General features: G+C 40.7%; 1 protein-coding gene across 3 annotated transcripts in view; it reads right to left on the bottom strand.

Annotated features, from left to right (window-relative positions):
- AFF3 (ALF transcription elongation factor 3) overlaps positions 1–18,414 on the bottom strand; it is a 323,171-nt gene that overhangs the window by 50,170 nt on the left and 254,587 nt on the right. For all 3 annotated transcript variants that reach the window (XM_064408084.1, XM_064408085.1, XM_064408086.1), the window contains one exon: positions 2,707–2,872. In XM_064408084.1, coding sequence (XP_064264154.1) covers positions 2,707–2,872 — 166 coding nt within the window. The remainder of the gene's footprint in view (positions 1–2,706; positions 2,873–18,414) is intronic.

The raw sequence follows: 18,414 nt of genomic DNA, 5'->3' as shown, positions 1-18,414 counted from the left end.
CAGCCATTATTCTTAGTTTACTGCAGACATAAAGTGAAGACAGCTGAGCTAGTCACTACTGGCTCTAAATAGTCAATGGAAAGAAACAGACACTTTTAGGATGCAATTCATCTAATCTACTTTATATGTATGCTTTACAATGAGCTGCTTTTTCACTCCAGGCAACTGCATTTAGACACCTGAGGACAACTTGAAAATCTCAAAATGAGATGAGGAAAAAATTACAGAAGACATGAAACAGCACTTGAATTGTTATATAACCTCAAATGCAGAAGATACACTGTCCCAGAAATAAAAATCTTTGAGTATGTGCATATATTTCACATTATTGGGCAGGGGAGGGAAAAGAATGAAGGCATCATAATGGCTTGCAGATTTCTACATTCAGTTCCTCCCAACCTTTAAATATGGAGTTTCTGCCCAGTGTTGTGCTGGACTACTCAAATTCATTGAACCTGAAAGCACCGGTTAATATTAAATAAAAAACCAAGATGTATTTACATTTTTTTTTGTCTTTGCCAAGAGATTACATTAATTTTAAGACTAAATGTAGAATTGAGTCCACTACTTAAAGTGAGGTGGACATGGCCTCCCTTTAGTGAACTTCCAAGGACCTGTCTCTTTCCATTTATTGGGTAAGAAACTGGCATATACTTTACAAGATGGCTTCACTGGATGCATAAATGCAAGTTAAAACATTTATTCAAAGCTAAAAGGACTTCCAGTCAGAGATATTACTTGAGCACATTTGAACTGGTTCTATCAGTCATATGATAGCCCTGGGAAAGCATTTCCCCTTGGGGAAAACACAAGTATTCTACTTCCTTGGGGCACCCATACCTTATCTGTGTGTGCTATCTCCTAGATCCCATCAAGGGATGAAAATTGCCTATGAAAATCACTGCAGCCATAACATTTGTGAGTCACTTACATTTTTGTGTAGGCATGTTTCATACAGCATGTCCTAGAAGGCAAACCACACAAATATAATGCAAAGAGACAAGCAATCTGTTTGAGTGGGGCAGCTGTTTCATGACAGTGATCACTGACAGCTCAGGCTCTGTACAAAAGTAGTTCCTCAGATCTCGAGAGGATATGTATAAAACGCTGAAGAGGAGCCACTTCCTCCATGTTTCCATGACTTAGTTCTCTGCTGGACTTCATGAAATCCAAGACCTGCCTCAGTTAATTAGCTTTGTGCATTCTCTGAGGAATTTCTGCTCTTGGACCCAAGCAGCATGGGTATCTGCCTAGACAGTAACCACTCCTCTCTTCCTGTGCTTCTCCTCCTTTCATCTCATATTTCCTTCCCCTTTCTTCATTCTCTTTGCCCCTTTTCTTCCATCTTTTGAGATCCCATAGGGAGAGAAGAGACCAAGAATGAGACCTTGCACTAATTCCAGCAGGGAATTAAGTAGTCAGAGAACAAGGTCTTAACAGGTCAGATGAGAAAGCTTAGAATGGGAAACAAGACATGAGGTACTGCAGGGAGAGCAACAAGAGACTGGAAAGAAGAGAGAGATGTAGGAAGTGGACAAAGTGAGAGGAGATTTAACTGGAAATGGGTCTGAAAGTATAGTGAAGGAAAGACAGAAGGTAAGTGTTAAAAAAGGAACAAGAGTGACAGAATCTGAGAAAAATATATTAAGGATGTTTGTGTGAGTACTGCATTTTGCTCAGTAGGAAATATGTCTCCAAATAACCAAGGCAAATATAAGGAAAGGTTTGCTGGTTTTACAGCATGATTTTTTTTTCAGGGTGAGAGAATAGGTAAGACATAGTTTTGGGGGGAGGTTTGGATGGTTTATGTGAGTAGGAAAATAGACAGACTGTATTTCATGTGTATTTACAATCTTGCCGCTAGATTTTTGAATATTTTTACATACATTAATGTGTGTGATGTGGCTGTGGAGTTCATAGTTTAATTCTAAATGTGTGTATTGACCAAAACATGTAAAAATGTCAATCCTGGTAGAAAAGCAGAGCAGAAAAAGCAGCTTTGTTGTGTCTGTTGAGCTTTCTGCAGAGGTGAAAGCAGAAGGTGTCACAGCACTGGCAGCTTAATTGTAGTTTGGCTAGGGCTTGTCTACATGTGGAAATTTTCAGTGCTAGCTTTCCAGATGACTAGTTTGGGCTCAGTGTTTTGCACCATGAGTAATTCAGTTTAGTCCATTTTGGAGGTGAATTGAAAGAAATCACATAAAGGCAGCAGTAGCAGAGAATAATTCACTTAGAGAGTGAGGCAAGGGAAGTGCATGAGTGAACAACTGGTTTCTTTTAAAAATCTGCCCTCAAACTGATTTTATAATAGCTTCCCTGTGTAGAGAAGCCTTTAGTTCCCTTGCAGTGCTGGGAGCCCACATCAAGACTTACACACTAAGCAAGACATTGCTATGGAGGCAGAGTTGCATAAACTTCAAGCAAGCTGTGAGACTTGCAAGGTGCTCCACTCATCTCCAATTTGAGGAAAATGTACCAGGGTTATTTCTTTCTTCAGTTTTGTTTCAAATGCTTTAATCTGCCCCAAGATCCACCACCACTTACATTTCACAGCATGCCAGGAGGAGGATCCTTGACCTTTTCTCTTCAATTTTTTTTTTTTTTTTCATGCATCTCCTCACAGCCTGTTTGTGTTGGTTTGGCTGGGAAAAGGTGTGAGTGTGTGCAGTGATGGAGTGGCACCCTAAACCAGAGAGAAGCCCTTACCTCTGGGCTGGAGTAGTGTGAGGGCTTGCTGCCGTCGCTCTCGCTGGAGCTGCTCTCGCTCTCGGAGTCAGACTCTGAGCTGGTCTCGGATTCACTGGAGCTGCTGCTGCTCGTCCCCTTGCTGGAGAGTCCCGAGGCGCGGGCATTGGACTGCGGCACCACCAGGCTGCCCGCCCAACACACAGCCCATCGGGTGTGGGACAGGGAGGGAAGAGAAGAAAACAGGAACATAAAGATAAAACGCCCACGTGTAAGAACAGTGCTGTTTTAGGGAGCATACTCTTTGAATGCCTGTGAGCTTGTCTCTGCTGCTAATGAATAGTGAAGCTACTTCAACATTACATTGCTATAATTGGGGGGAAAATATGGGGTTACTCTCATATCCATTTAAATCTATAGCCTTTGCCATATTTTTCACCTGGGGGAGAGTCAAGTTTTCACTTCACCTTGTCTTGTTTCCCATTCCACAAATATTTTAGGATATATTAAAAATACTAAGTGTTAAAAAGCAGTATAGAAAGCAGTTTTATGCTGTCTAATGAACACTCAGCCCAGAGGTGAAAGCAGGAGACCAAAAAGGTGAACAATTAAGAAACAGTGTTGAACCCCACACTACCAGTCATAAATAATAATAGCATTAACCATAAAAATAACAATAATGATACATCTTCACTGGAGCTTCCAACTCACATCTTCCATTTTGCAGACTTCTTTACCTACCCATAAATACTGTGGTTACCTATAAATACCATCTTGATATTGACAATTCAAGATCTAAGACGCAGCCTGAAAAACTTGAAGAGCTCAGGCTTGTGTTTTTGCATGTCAGCAATGCAGTGCTGTCAGCAGAGCTACTTGCCTTCTTTAAAGTTATGTTTGCATGCAAGTGTTTGTATTATCAGGCCTGACAGCAGAGGAAATGTGTATTTTCCTGAAACAGTTGACCATGCATATTAAAAATATCACAGTCATAAAGACTTGAGTGTGAAATATCATATTAAGTCATCCAGCTTACTCCCTAGGCAATGCAATATTGCTCCCTATAGCAGGGTCCATTTTCTAGTGAGTTGTCCAATTTGATTTTAAATTACTCAAATGCAGCTTTTACTTTTACCCCTGGGAAACTTCTCTGCAAACTAACCCAAATTCCACTGTCAGAAATTTCTTCCTACATTCAACCAGAAGTTGCCCTTTTAGAATTTATAGTTGTTACTTATTATTTCATCGTATTACTAATAGTTACTATGATAAATTATCCTCCTCCCTTTTTTGCTCTCACATTTTTGCAGATTGTTTTCCTGTCCTTCTTCAGTCATCTTTCAGACAAGGCCTTACACATTTACTTCTTCTGATCTTTCTTCATAAGTCATTATCTCCAGGGATATGGGATCATTTTTATGGCTCTTTTCTGAACTCATTCCAATTTGTCTATATCTCTCTGATAACAGGGTGCCCAAAACAGAGTGCAGCATTATAGATGGCTTCTCACTACAACCCTGCAGTGAAGGGCTATTACCTTCCTGCTCCTTGATGTGTTGCTTCTGTAAACATATATCTGAGCTGTGAGGGAATGTATAGTCCATTAACATCCCTACCTCTCTTTCAACACTGCTTTCTTCAGAATTCCTCTACTGATAGCTACATGATTATTTGCTACAGAGAGATTAGCTCACTTTTTTTCCTTCATACCAGATCTCATTTTCCTCTTATACCTTGCAAGCTTCTAGCTCCTTTTGATTTATTTTGCTGCCCTCAGAGGTGTCTGCAGCAACTTCTAATTTAGTATCAAATGCAAACTTAATTAAATGGTTATTCACTTCCTTTTCCAGATCATTAATGAGACTGTTAAATAAACCCCACATGAAACACACTGGTACCCTGATAACCATCTCTTCCCAATTCCATTCACTGGTGTTTATCATTACCCTTGTTTATGCTCCATCAGTCCAATATTGTGGCTAATGCAATGTGATCTTGGAGATGCTTTTTGTGAGAAATAATATCTAATAATTAATTACAGTTCTGCTATGTTGCACCTAATCAATTGTCTTTACGTGGTAATGGTGTTTTTCATTATGGAAAACTGATACCTGACACCTTGCACAATCCACATACGACAGGCAATTCCTGAGGCTTTGAAAAGGGGCCAGGCCTTCAGAGAGGCAGTTTCAACATCACAATTCACCATGGCTGCACAATTTCTGGCCGTCTACCTGCCTCCCCTAACATATGCCAGCCTTTCCCCTCTGGAGCACCTGTCTTGCACAAGCCAGTACTCCCACCACATTGCCTTTACTTGCAGCATCCCCGCTGCCTTTTGCTAGGAAGTGGCACAGCTGCCCATGGCTTTCTTGCTCCAGAGAATTTGTGGTTTCTTGGGAAATCCTGACATTGTTGGAGAGCTTTCCACACTCTTCAAAGCACAGTTGGGCCAAGCAGTGGAAAAAATCTCAGCTGTGATCTCACCTTACTAATTAGAAGCAAGTAAAATAATCAGGAGAGGGAGGAGCTGACATCCATTTATATTTTTGATCTTTATTGCCATCCTTGTAACTACTACTGGACAGTAGAGAGAGGGGGGCAGTGAAAGCTTGTGCTCTGTCAGGATGGCTTGGTGCTACACGTGTGGTCACAGTCTGCCAGCTCCTGGGTGGCAGGAGGTCTGTCTTCATGCACAGGCATTAAATGTACCAGTTACAAGGAGTGCCTCTAAAAACTTGTTTTTTTGTCTAGCCATGTAGGTGCAGTAAAGACAAGATTTTCAGGCAGCCATTTGTATAACTTCATTAAGGCACGAGTGACAGAAACAGCTGGGAAGCTTACAAAAAATTTTCTTGCTTGAAGAAGGAAAATGGATATTTTGTAAACAGTTTCAGGACAATGCAGCTTTCCTGGCTGGTACAGGTTGCCCAGTGAACTCTACATTTAAATTGCTCACTTATATTAACAGATTGCAGTTAATCCCTTGCTAATAAAATAGTGAGAGCTATATACAAGCCATTATGAATAGGTTTTGTGGTTTTGATTGTTTTTCCTTAAGAAAATGTGGAAAGAATATGAAAAGTTAACTGCCTTTTCAGACAGTGTAGCTTAGGGAATGCCTTTGACAGTGTCTGACTCTGATGGATTTCCAGTCCTCTCTACAACAGCATTGTGACTGAAAAGTTCTTGAGCATCACAAAACATCTGCACATTTATGTCCTGCCCTTAGTGACTGTGGTTTTAATTTTTAAACCATCATTTTTATTTGTCATTGACTGAAAACTTCAGAAATTGCTATATAGGGGATGAGGGGAAAAAACCCCATGGTAATATTTCTTTCCTGTTGTGACATGAAATGTTTTTCTAGGCTGCTGAATAGAAATTGTTACTACAGCCCTAGATATAAAATATAACTGTGGGACTTTTCACAAACATCTGGAAATCTATGTTTGCTGCTCTAATGGTAGCCAATATACTACAAAAATTAAACTTTACAATATTTTCCCATTTATGCTGATACTGCTGAAGTCTCCTGTCCCCCTTTTACTTTTTCAATTTTGAAATATAGCATATTCTTATAAGGATCTGCATTATGTTATAGTGACCAGGGTAATAACAGTTACATCTGTCTTCATGCATTCTTATTAAAAAACAACCTTTTTAAAAAATTGGTAACTTTTATTTTGGATTGCTCTTTCTAAGGGATGTAAGCAAGATCATGCAGTTAGACTGATCCACATTTTAATGACTGTGGCATATAACATTTAAGCATATTTTGCTACTGGTTTTTGCCCCAGAGTTAATTACCACATCACAGAATTTCTGTTTTTATTTTAAGGAATTAAACAACGATTGGGTAAGACACACTTTTCTTTAAAGCCCTTAATCATAGCTTGCACTCTCTGACTTAATAGAGATTGAGTAAATACCTTGTAAATTTGCCAGAAGTTCAGCAAAAAGACCATTTAAAAACCAACACACCATCTGAAGTTTCTGATCAGGTATCTTCCATTACCCTGGATACAGGGGACCTGGGCACCTAATTTCCATGCAAGTCTCCAACAACCTGTTTTCCTGCACTGTCTAGTGGACAACTGACCCTTCTAAAAAGAACTGCTGGATTCCTTGTAGCCTCAATTTTTCTCATATGTGCTGGTCCAGAAATCCAGTGATTTGGGGAGATTAATACTTCTTCCCCACTCAAACTAACTTGTGATCCAAGTTGAAAGGTGGAGCCATCTCAATCCCTGAACCAGGCCTAGAGGTCATTTGTGTGGGACCAGTTGTTAGCCCCATCAGGCTGCATGGCCATGGCCAGCCTTTGAGTGGCACCAAGGTGGTTTGAACAGTTATGCAGGAAAGGTGCTAGAGTTGGCTATTCAGTCAGTGGAGACAGATTCCCAAATGAGATTGCTTTGGTGGCCCTCAGGAGACCTCTTCAGGTTAATCACGCTGGGTCTGAGTCCTGCTCTATGCTCCATATTAAGCTGCTGCTTACAGCTGCACTACTTGCCATGCTAATAAATCATTTAGCACTGGCCACAAGAATTTCCCAGGCTAGGCATATGCTGCATTGCAGGAATTCAAGCTCAAAGACATGCAGAATGGATCAAGATACAGGTAAAACTGATGCAGTTCTTTACCAAACTGCTAGTATTCAGTGACAATATAAAAAGAAAAATCCCTCTGATGCTGAAGAATTTGCCATCCCAGTTCTTCACTGTGTTACAATATGAAGGCACTTTATACCTTCTTTACACAGGTGTGAATGATTATCAAGAATGCAATGCAAGGGAGAATCAGGCCTTGGAGAAATGACTCAGCCAAAGGAACATATCAGTGAGCCTCTCAAATACTTTTCCAGCCACAACAAAGGCTCTGCAAATGCTTATAGAATCACAGAATCCAATTAAGGTTGGAAAAGACCTCCAAGATCATCAAGTCTAACCTTTGACCAAATACCACCAGGCCCTCTAAACCATTTTACAAAGTGCCATGTTTACTCATTTTTGAACACTTTAGGTATGGTGAATCTACCACTTCCCTTTACAACTCTTTCAGTGAAGAATTTTTTCCTAATATCCAACCTGAACATCTCTTGGTCCAGCTTGAGGCCATTTCCTCTTGTCTTTCCTTGGCTGCATGGAACACAAGGCTGACACCCACCTCACCACAACCTCCTAGTTGTAGAGAGCAATAAGGTCTACCCTAAGCCTTCTTTTCTTCAGTAAACAAGCCCAGTTTCCTCAGCTGCTCCTCATGGGACTTATGTCCCAGAACTTTCACTAGCATTGTTGCCCTGCACTGGACATGCTCCAGCACCTCAATATCCTTCTTGAGATGCCCAAAACTGAATATAGTACTTGAAGTGTGGCCTCAGCGCTACTGAGCAGGGGAAAAATGCATCATATTGTAGAGTCCAGTTAGTCTGTATAATTTCACTTTGCAAGAATTGTATCCAAAGCTTTCTTACCAAAAAGGTCACTAACACTATCAGACATTATCTGCTGTATTTTTTTTTTTTTTGTGTCTAGAGATGGGACACTATTTATCCAGTGTCATCTGCACAGCTGTGATCATCTAAAGTATTTTTCTTCTAAATCTCATTCTGGTGTGCAACTGGTAAATGGCTGTGACTTCCCAAAAGAGAGAGAAATGCAATAACTAGTGAGAACAGCTTATTTGAATAAACAAGTGACATTGTTAGGGATCACATTGTCAATATTGAGAGGTAAGTGTGGAAAAGGTGATCCAAATTTATATATCACAGACTTTTGATAAAATCCTATGAAAGGCTGTAAGACTACTTAGAGTACTTGGGATACCCAGAAAAAAGTCTATCACTGTCTAGAAATCAAGACCAATTGTGGGAAACCAATACTCTGAAACAGACACTAGCCCCCTAGCTGGTATAAATCATCATAGCTTCATTGACTTCAATTAGGCTACAGTGGTTTAAATCCAACAGTAAATCTGACCAAGACTCTGAAACAGTATTTCAAATTCAGTGATGAAAACATATTCCATGGTTTAAAGGAGCTCTGTTGGCAGAGCCTCTATTTTGATTCCAGATTAAAGTATCTGAAACACCACTTCCCTCTTCCCTCAGAGCCAACCCATTGAAGGTCTTTTATGGAAAACTCTTTATCCCTTTATTGCAAGAAGCAAATTCCACATGGTGCTTCCTCAAAGCACAGACTGAGATCGTTGTGCCAAGATCTGTATAAATATTTCTGCTGCCTGGCACTGAAGATATTGCATGTCTCTCATGCACACAGTAGGGAATTCCTGTCTCAGTAATTGTGAATGGATCACAGAAGCCATGAAAATGCCCACTTCTCGCTGCTGCCCCTGTGTATTTTTCAAATTCTTTCCAGCAAAGACCTCTGAAGCATGGGAATTGTAAGGACTTGGAGATCAGGCCATCCCAATATTGTAACAGAACATATGGGGATATCTTCTGAGGCAACTGTAGAATGCCAAGAAATAGCACCATAAGGACAGCCCATGGAATGGAGGTGGACCTCATCCATTTGTTTCAGGACAAAATCATGCTGAGAAAAGGGAAATGATGCCATAAACTCTAGAACATGCACAGACAACAGCCAGATACCACCATGGCTTAAAATACCAGTACAAAGACTGGTTGTGTACTTAACATTCAAAGATAAGTACAATCACAAAGTCATAGAAAAGCTTGGGTTGGAAGGCACCTTAAAGATCATCCAGTTTCAACTCCCCTGATCTTTAGGGTCTGTTCTAACCCAAGCCTTTCCATTCCTCTATGATTCTGTGACAGAAAGGCTCTAGTTTTAGGTCTGTCCCATTGTGTCTGAATGACCAATGATCCTTCCAGGGCTCCAGCCACCATCCCATACATGGCTGTGACTGAACTTCCCACAGTTGGTGAGTTAGGAAATGTCTTTCACTATTCTTTAAAAAGCACTTGGGTATCCTTTTTCTGAAGTCAGTATGGAAGTGACACAAATTTATGGTTTTGTGCCTTTGCTAACTATAAGCATTAAACCAATTAAATGTCTGAATTCTTTCCAGTTACCAATTGCAAAAACCTATCGTTCACTAACAGGAAAAGACAGCCCTGCCATGGCTTGCTGTTTCAGCCTGAACGCAAAAAAATGAGGCTCAACACTTTCCTTTCTCCCTTTCTCCAGGTAAACGATTTCCCAGGAGTCTGTTAATATCTTTAGGAAACAGAGAAATGTTTTCATACCTCATTCCTGTAATGGATGAGGTATGAAATGGGAGTCATGATGAGTGAGAGTCCTGGAGGTTGTTCGGCTTGTCACAATATATAATGCTTCTGTGAAAGCACTGCATTACCTTAGCTGCACCACCTTTGCACAGCTCAGCTAATAAAGCACAGCTGCCAAGAACAGAGTTCACAGGCCCCACCTATATTTTAACACTTTCCCTGGGAGCTTCTTAAATAGTTTGTGCTGACAAGACTACAAGTATCATCTGATAATGCAAACTGAAGGCAAGCCAGATCTCTCTGAAGAGAGTCAGGTGTGTACTGTGCAATTGCAGCTTGTCAGAATAGTCACTAAAGAAAAGGAAATTTATAGGAAAGGCTGCTTAAAAGGACAAGCAATGAAGCTCAGGCACAAAATACACAAAAACCATGAAGAAAATACATTCTGGCAAGGGGCATCTATTTAAGGTCTAGCTGGTACTGCAGGCAGTCAAATCACAGCTCCCATTGTGAAGGAATATGGTAGAAAAGAGAAAGCCTCTAGAAAAAAAACCCACCTTGAGTTAAAAATTCTCCTAAAATAAAATGCTATGTAACAATTAATGGTGACACCTCTGTATAAATTGGTCTATCAAGAGGAGCATGTGCTGGGGTATCTGAGATGAAAGGGTCCAGTAGACCTGGAGCAGCATTAACGTGGGGGTGAAGTGATTATTCAGCAGGCTGACAGCTGTTCTGGGAGCCTGGTGCCAGATTCCAGCGTCTGCTTTCCACTGCTGCCAAGTGTATGCTTGTCGCTCCAGATAAATGGAGCATCAGCAATGTTTTATTTGACCTGCTCACAAGAAAAATAAAGCAACTCTGACTTCCTTGGTGTGTTTGTCATTGACCTTGCATCAGCTGAATATGAGTGGAGAGAATCCCTGGTCTGGGCAATTTAACTCTTTAGCAGAAGAGGGCTGATAGTGTCTTTTTACCTTGGTAGATTAATTAGTCTCTTAATGTCTCAAAGTACAGTGACTTGAAGAAATGACTGGCATAGTCTATTTGTCCTACATTGTCCTTGGGACATGGCCTTGGACCAATGGCCTGGAGAATGATGAACAGCTTTGAGAATAGTCCATGAACAGCACCCTTTGCATCCCCTGTGAAATCAGGAAGCAATCTCTATAGAGACGTTTTTTGAGGGGGAGGGAGGGTGGGCCAGAAATAAATTGGAACTGGATAAAGTTCTTGAGAAGATTCAGTCATAGAACATTGCTTCTGATTTCCCCCTGAGACCAAGGGCAATGGCTTTTGTATGTTTTCCTTCATATGCACCCCAGAACTTTTAACGTTTCTTTTTTTCACTATTTTGGCCATGTTAGAAACTTTCTATTTGAGATCCCTCTATTGTCTGGTCAAGGCCAGTTTGTGCCCTCTGGAGATTCTTACTTCTCTCGATGGACTTAGAAAGAATCTAAGATCCTAAGGATTGCTTAAATTGTGTGCTTGGTATGCCCAGAACCTTGTGCATTGTAATCTGTATGGGAAGCCAGGGAGGTTTGGTTCAGATTCCTCTTCTTAATCCTTTTTTCAGGGCTCAGTCACCTCTCTCCATTTTTCCTAAGATGGGTTTGGTATCCAATATGAAGACCTATATCTACTCCCAACCCAGTACTCCCCTATTTCATTAGACCACTATCAAAAGCCCTGTCAGATTCAATTATATCAGTACCAGGAACAATTATATCTGTCTCAGGAACAGATCCTCCACTAACATTTTGTAGGTGATTCTAGCAGTCTGGTTGGCTTCAACCCGCCAAGAGACAAGTTAGAAAAATAAAGGTAATTAAGCACTGGAACCAGTAATCAGTGAAGATAAGGAACACCTTCACTGGTAGTGGTAATGACATTTTCACTGCAATAGTAATTGCAGAAACTAGGCAAAGGAGCAATGCAATATATTCTGTAGAGTGGCTTTAACACACCATTTTCAATATGTCTCATCAGGAGATTTTGATACAGTTTCACTGGATATTAGACTGGGTGTTGCTCTTTTTGCCCATTTATTTCCTAAAATGTGAAGTGTAAATGTATTTCTATCCAAGAGAACAGCCATTTTTGCTTGTGAGTGACAGCTTCATCAAGACTCAGAAGAAAACCAAAGTAGTGTAGACTAGAAAATCCTCATCTGCACTGGCCTGCCATCACCTTATTTCACAATTACTGTTAATGCTGTGGCTGGCCATCAAAACAAACAGCCTTTCGTAGTCTTCAGACAGTCACACCTTGCCTCAGCACAGAAATCATTTGCCTCAGTCAGCAGCCCTGGATATGGTTCTGCCTTGCAAGACCTCTCACTAGGCTCTGAGTCCAAATACAGATGAACTTGTGCAGATAAAATTACTAACTACCATAATGGCTGTCCAAATGGGTGCAATAAATTTCAGCATGAGACAAACTCTCTCAGGTTTCACTGACTCTTAATGTTGCTGCTGCCAGCTTTAGTGTTACTCTTTGACTCAAGCCATATTCTGTTGTCTCCCAAAGGTCTTTTTGGCCCGTCAGCTCTAATCAATATGCTGCCTTGAGAAGAAGCTTGTTTTAAGGAGGTTTGCTCACCATAAAGAACCATAAAAAGAACATTTGACTTCTAGTCCTTGTCAGCATATATCACTCCCTATGCAGAACAGCATTTAGATGGTCTGTTATTTGAATCCAAGTGCTCTCTTTTATATGTTTCAAGAAATGACAAATGCTTGAAAAAAAATGCATAGTTGTTCTACAGAAGACATTAGGCAGGCTCAGGAATGGCAAGCAGAACAGCTAATAAAGCCCAGAATTGTAGCAGAGAGGATGTTAAAAGCTAATTAGTTTGAGATTATTTGAAGACTTGTACAAGGTTCTTCTGTTCGCCTTTCTGTTATAGGCACAGCCTGTTTTCCATCATCAGGCAAAAATACTTTGATATGTTAGTTAGAAAGAGTTGTCCAGGATATGCTTTTTACCTAGTATTGACATGTTAGTTGGAAATAAAGAATGTTTAAAATGAACTTTTAGCTGTTGAGCATTTGCTCGTGATGCAGCCTTAGGTTTTCAGGGGTCTGAGCCACTGGCAAAAGAACTTTTCCCATTCTGACCAGGCTCAGATTCTTGACCCCTTATTCTGGCTTAGTAATATCATACTTTACAGCTTGGATAAGAGCAGGAATGGTCTGTCTAGTGGGGATGTCAGGATCTGACCCACTGTAACCCAGCAAACACAGTGTAAAGATAATTGATGAAGGATTTTGAAGCAGAGAGCAGTGTCTACAAGTAACCTTTGCTGTGCCTTCCTCAGGTATAATGTGATATGTGAAAAACTATGAAGAAGCATGATATGCACAAATATATAAATGTTACAAAGAGTTATATAAATTGTCCTTTACAATTCAAAGGAAAAATTGAATGTGAATTGCATCTTTTTGTTAGATGTTATCCATGGAAAGTAAACTTGAGGTTTACTCATGCACACACAGATGATGAGGGGAGGCAGAAATAAATTTCAAAGTAAATATAATTTTATTTGCGTTATTAATCTACAATGTGGTACCAATGTGCCTGGACTCAGTGGTTCCCCAGCTGCAACCTCCTGCAGGATGTTATCAATCCTTTATTTCTGTGAAATGTGCTACCAACTACTACGAAAAACACTAGATCTGTATGACATTTTAATTAAAAAAAAAAATTGGTCTTATACCATGCTGTGTCCTGATGTAGTTAAACATATATCTTCCAATATACCTTTCAATCCGTATCTCACATGTTTTGCTGTTCATTAACCACCATGCATCTTTTTAGGTTTCCTGTGAATTTACAATATCACTAAAGCATGTGGAGATGCCCTTGCCTATTCTTCAATGCATGTTTTGTTGTCCCTGCCTTTCCCAGTGGGGCAGAAAGGAAATGCACACATGACAGTGGGGAGAGGGCACAGGGACAAGGAGGAATATTGCTGGTTGGTGCTGCTTCCCCCTCCCAGTGGCACAACAAGCTGTTGCTGTCTTTTTCCTCTCTCTGCCCCCAGGCCAAGAGTCCCTTTCTGGCACCGATCTTACTGCAGTGCCTCAAACATGCCCCTGCCTGCCTGAGCTCCTGCATGGTCTAGGATGTGCTGTGTCAGGTGGTGAGCCTCTTCAGAGCAGGAATGTGTGTTCAGCACTGTGACCCAGCATGGAGACTGCTAAAGGTGTACGAGTCAACATGTGTTGCTGCTGGGAGTTCAGTGCCCAGCTGTGAGGATATACATCCAGTGCTTCTTTAAAAGGGTATCACATCACCTGCCTGCAGCTGGGAAACAGCTGGGGGAAAGTTGGAGAGTCTGCACAAGAGCTTTGCTAAGATGAGACATACATCTCTCTTTCCAGGAGAGTATGATTTTCCATAGTCAGTGCAGCATGAAAGTCACTCTTGGGGATTTTTTTTACCACCCCAACACGACCCTAAGTGCAGCTAGGCAAGCTTCAGCTTGGGGAGAAAGATCAAGCACTGGGTCTTTGCCATTATCTTAGGCACTAGGGGAGAACGCTAGATGACTTTGTTGATAACTACTAGCTTGAAGACCCCAGCAGGCCTTCAGACAGTTTTATTAATCATAAAAGTCATTAAAAATGGCCAATTCCTCAGGGGCAAAGTAAAAACAAAACCTTGGAAGAATGAATCAGAGCAGGCATCTCCCATTCCTAAGAGCACTCCGTTCAACATTCTCTGCAGGAAACTGAAACAGAATATTTAGGACTGATACTCCCAAGCAATATAATCTAATGCTTTCTCAGGGAAGGGGCAAGCTTCCTTATGGATTTAGATTGCAACAAAGAAAAACATCGATGGACTTTGTGTACAGCTGGGAGGCAATGAACTCTCAGTCAGTTGACTCAGAGAGAGCATGTCTCATCCAGATTCAGCAAGACAGTTTTCCCTTTTGCCTTTGAACTTAGCCTTTCCTCTTTTACTTTTCTGCTTTCCCCTGGCCTCTCCCTGGATCCAGATCTGGGCTCTGCAGTACAGAAGAGACATGGAGACCAGCAAAGTGCCATGAAGATGATTAAGGGATTAAAACTTTTTTTTTTTTTTTTTTTTTACTTTTTTTTTTTTGTCTGTGAAGATCGTCAAACTCTTGAAAGGTTACACAGAGAGGCTGTGGAGTCTCCATCCTGGGAGATATTCAAGACCCAACTTTGGCCCTGAGCAACTCTTTTAGCTGATGCTGCTGTGAGTGGGGGCGGGACTGGATGATCCCTGGAAGTGCCTTCCAGCTTCAGTCAGTCTGTGACCCTGTTGGGACTAGCTGAAGTACCACAAACTATGGTGCTAACTAATGTGATACTGTGACAACTACATGGTTCCTGAGCTCCATCTGGCCATGAGTGTCCCCCTGTTTTGTGTTTAAAGCTCACTCAGATGACGAGTAAGTCACTGCCCCAGCTAGACTGAAATGTAGAGTTGGCCTCAGGCACCAAACCTACAGCTGAAACATGTCAGCTGCCTATCACATGTTCACAGCTTCACCCCCTACTCCATCCTTTTGCAGGCTGCTCCATACTTGTTAGAGTAAAATGGACTCAGGGGGTGTTTATGAGGTTCATTTGCTGCATTTGGTGTATTTTACACTAAGTGAAACATGCAACAGCAGCAGCCACAAGCTGGAAAACTTCTTCGAACATTTCTGGATCTGTTTCTGAATGTGACCAGCAGTGTCTGAGGCAGCCCATCAGATTAAGCTTTATTTATTGAGCTGTAGTTTACAGCACCTCTCTTCTATAAAAATGTGCTGTTAGGAGACTGCTTTACATTTTTTTGGGAGTATCTCTCCAGTGCAGTTGTCTAGCATCATTGCCCAGAGCAGCCGCTGACAATGCCAATGCACTGACAGCTACAAAATCCCTTCTTTCTGAAATCAGGAGTAGAAAAGATCATCATGAAATAATGGACTAATGTGGCCATTCTATCTATGCTGCTCATAAATTACATTTTGGACCTGGCAATTGCAGGGTAATTAGGAGGAGAGTAGCTTTCCTGCAGGAACATATATTTCCTATTCTCCTTGCCTGACACACTCCAGTTTAATTTTTCCTTTGTTCGCTCAGCTCAGAGAATGGCAATTACCAGAGGTGATAGCCCAGTGGCAATTTTTGAATCATGAAGAGACTTAGCACAGAAATGAGGGAAAAAAAAGGACAGGTATCACTAGTAATTAAAATAATTTTGAATTAAAGGACCATTTCAATAATTGCTTTTGTCCTATACTTGTTACCACATAACCTATCGTTATGAATTACTAATACAGTGAAATAACACCACAGAGGAGAATGAGCTTAAAAAGACAGGTTTCCTTAATATGTTGCTTCAGCAGTGAGAGGTAAGTATTATTTGGGTAGACATTTTGAAATGGTAGGTGATGCCACAGCTCTGATCACTAACAGCCCTGCAATTTTTAAGCTCTCCTTCCCCTTTTGGCCATGACAGAGAGGCACAGGAAACAGGGCAGGAATTCCCATCTCGAGTAGCCAGAAGAAGGTTTCACATTATTAAAACAGATGATTTCCTTCATCTAAAAGCCTCTGAGGAGCATAAATTACAAACAACATCAAAGCAAGTGAAAATTTTTAGAGCAGACTGTCAAAGAGGCTGCTGGGGTTTCCTTGGTAGATTTCCATTTTTAAGGAGTCTCAGCAATTTGCTTTCTTTCTCAAAACAATTCCATATGTCTATGGATTATTTACGGTTGTTGTAATTTTTGTTGTCAAGGGTTTTAAAGAAACAATATCACAATTATTTAACATAGGGAACTAAAGTTAGACAGACAGTGCCTGCAGTAAGAAATTACCAGGATGATCTCATGGACTAAAACTTTGCAGACTTCTCTGTACTCTCCAGGGGTAGACTAGATACAAAGAAAAGCAGTATAGACAACTGGAAAATAACTGTAAGTCTGATGCTGTATAAATACAGCAACTAATTATTCATGTTGCCATCACTGATTTTACAGGATGGCAGGATTTTACCAGTGTTGCACAGGAGTAAGGTCTGGAAGATATGTTGGGCCAGACCTAAAGCAGAACTGAGAAAACTTTGTTTAATGGTTATTGGAATTCATCTGATGAAAAGCGCAAAGGCCAGCTGTGGTCTTAGATTAAAAGTCATCAGGGCAAGCTGTGAACTGATTCATATTAGCTTCCTAATTTAGGATAAAGAAGTGATTATTATTAGAAAGACATGGAGACACTATGTGCTGATGAGGTTATTAGCTTGTCCTGAGGAGGTGGCACCTGCTGAGTGTAGGTTTTAAGTGCTTTCCCTGCAGGAAAAGGTCATCATTACTCGCTGGAACACACACCATGCAGGAGGCTGCTGTGTCACACCTCAGCCTCTTGTTCCTGCCTGTGGGGCTATGGCTATATTCAGCAGTGATCTACAGCCAGGCACCAGGCTGTACTGACCACATCCAGGAAACCAGGCTCCATCTGTGCAGTGGAGTAAGCAGGAAAAAGCATGGATCTGTGAGAAGCATTGCCACCTCTTGCTTAAAGCAGGAGATGATCACCAAGCAGGAGATGTCAGTTTTAAAGTCTGTCATTATCCTGGCCAAAGCTTCTGCTGTGTTTCCCGGCAGCCAGCAACCATGTGAAATAAAGATCCTTAGGAAGAAAGGATGAGGATGAGCACTTTCTTTTCCTTTAAGGGAAGGATCCCACTTTATTTCACATAGATGTATAGCTGTTTGGCCAAAAAGGAAAAAAATCGAAAAGGCACATATTAATTGCTTGCCGGCCTAGCAGCAAATGCCAGATTCTTAGATCCATCATTTTCTGCTGGTGAATTATTCCAAAAGTTATTCATAGTCCTTACCTAGTAATTATGCAAGAAATATTTTCATAAATGTTACATCAATAATTTAAAAGCTGCAAGAGCATGTGATTTTCAGAGTGACCTCTGACTTGAGTTTGATGGCCAGGAGAGAAAAAGAGCAGAAGAATAATCATACATGATAACTATATGACAGTGCTTGTGTTGACTTGAACATTTGTGAGGAGCTTGGTTGAAATGTGAACTGTTTTCTCTTCAGCTTTTGCTGATGTGAAACTAACTGAATGTAGTTCCAGCTCATGTCAAGCTTATAATGTAAAGCTGTTTACCTCCTTCATGGAATGTGTCTGTTTGAAAACTCAGAGCTCTGATTCATTGGTTCAGATCTTGATTGTGACCTTGATTTGATGACTCTGCTGTCCACCGTTAATCAGTGTGTTGTGGTTCTGCTAATATGGTGATATGTTTTACATTTGTTTGCTTATTTTTAGTATACAGGCCCGGTTTATTCATTTCAATTGTAACAGGAGTCATGTCAACTGAAGAGGTATGTAATTTAAATAACATAATTGCCATGCATGTGGGCCTGCAACCAAATAAATAACCCTGACAAGACCATATCAACATTAAAGCAAAGATATTAAAATATGTCTAAGTAGGAAATTAAACATAGAAAATCTCAGGGT

This window comes from Passer domesticus, chromosome 2, assembly GCF_036417665.1.
Source record: "Passer domesticus isolate bPasDom1 chromosome 2, bPasDom1.hap1, whole genome shotgun sequence".
Classification (NCBI taxonomy): Eukaryota; Metazoa; Chordata; class Aves; order Passeriformes; family Passeridae; genus Passer; species Passer domesticus.
The sequence above is the reverse complement of the archived record's forward strand: the minus strand, read 5'-3'. Positions and strand labels throughout refer to the sequence as shown.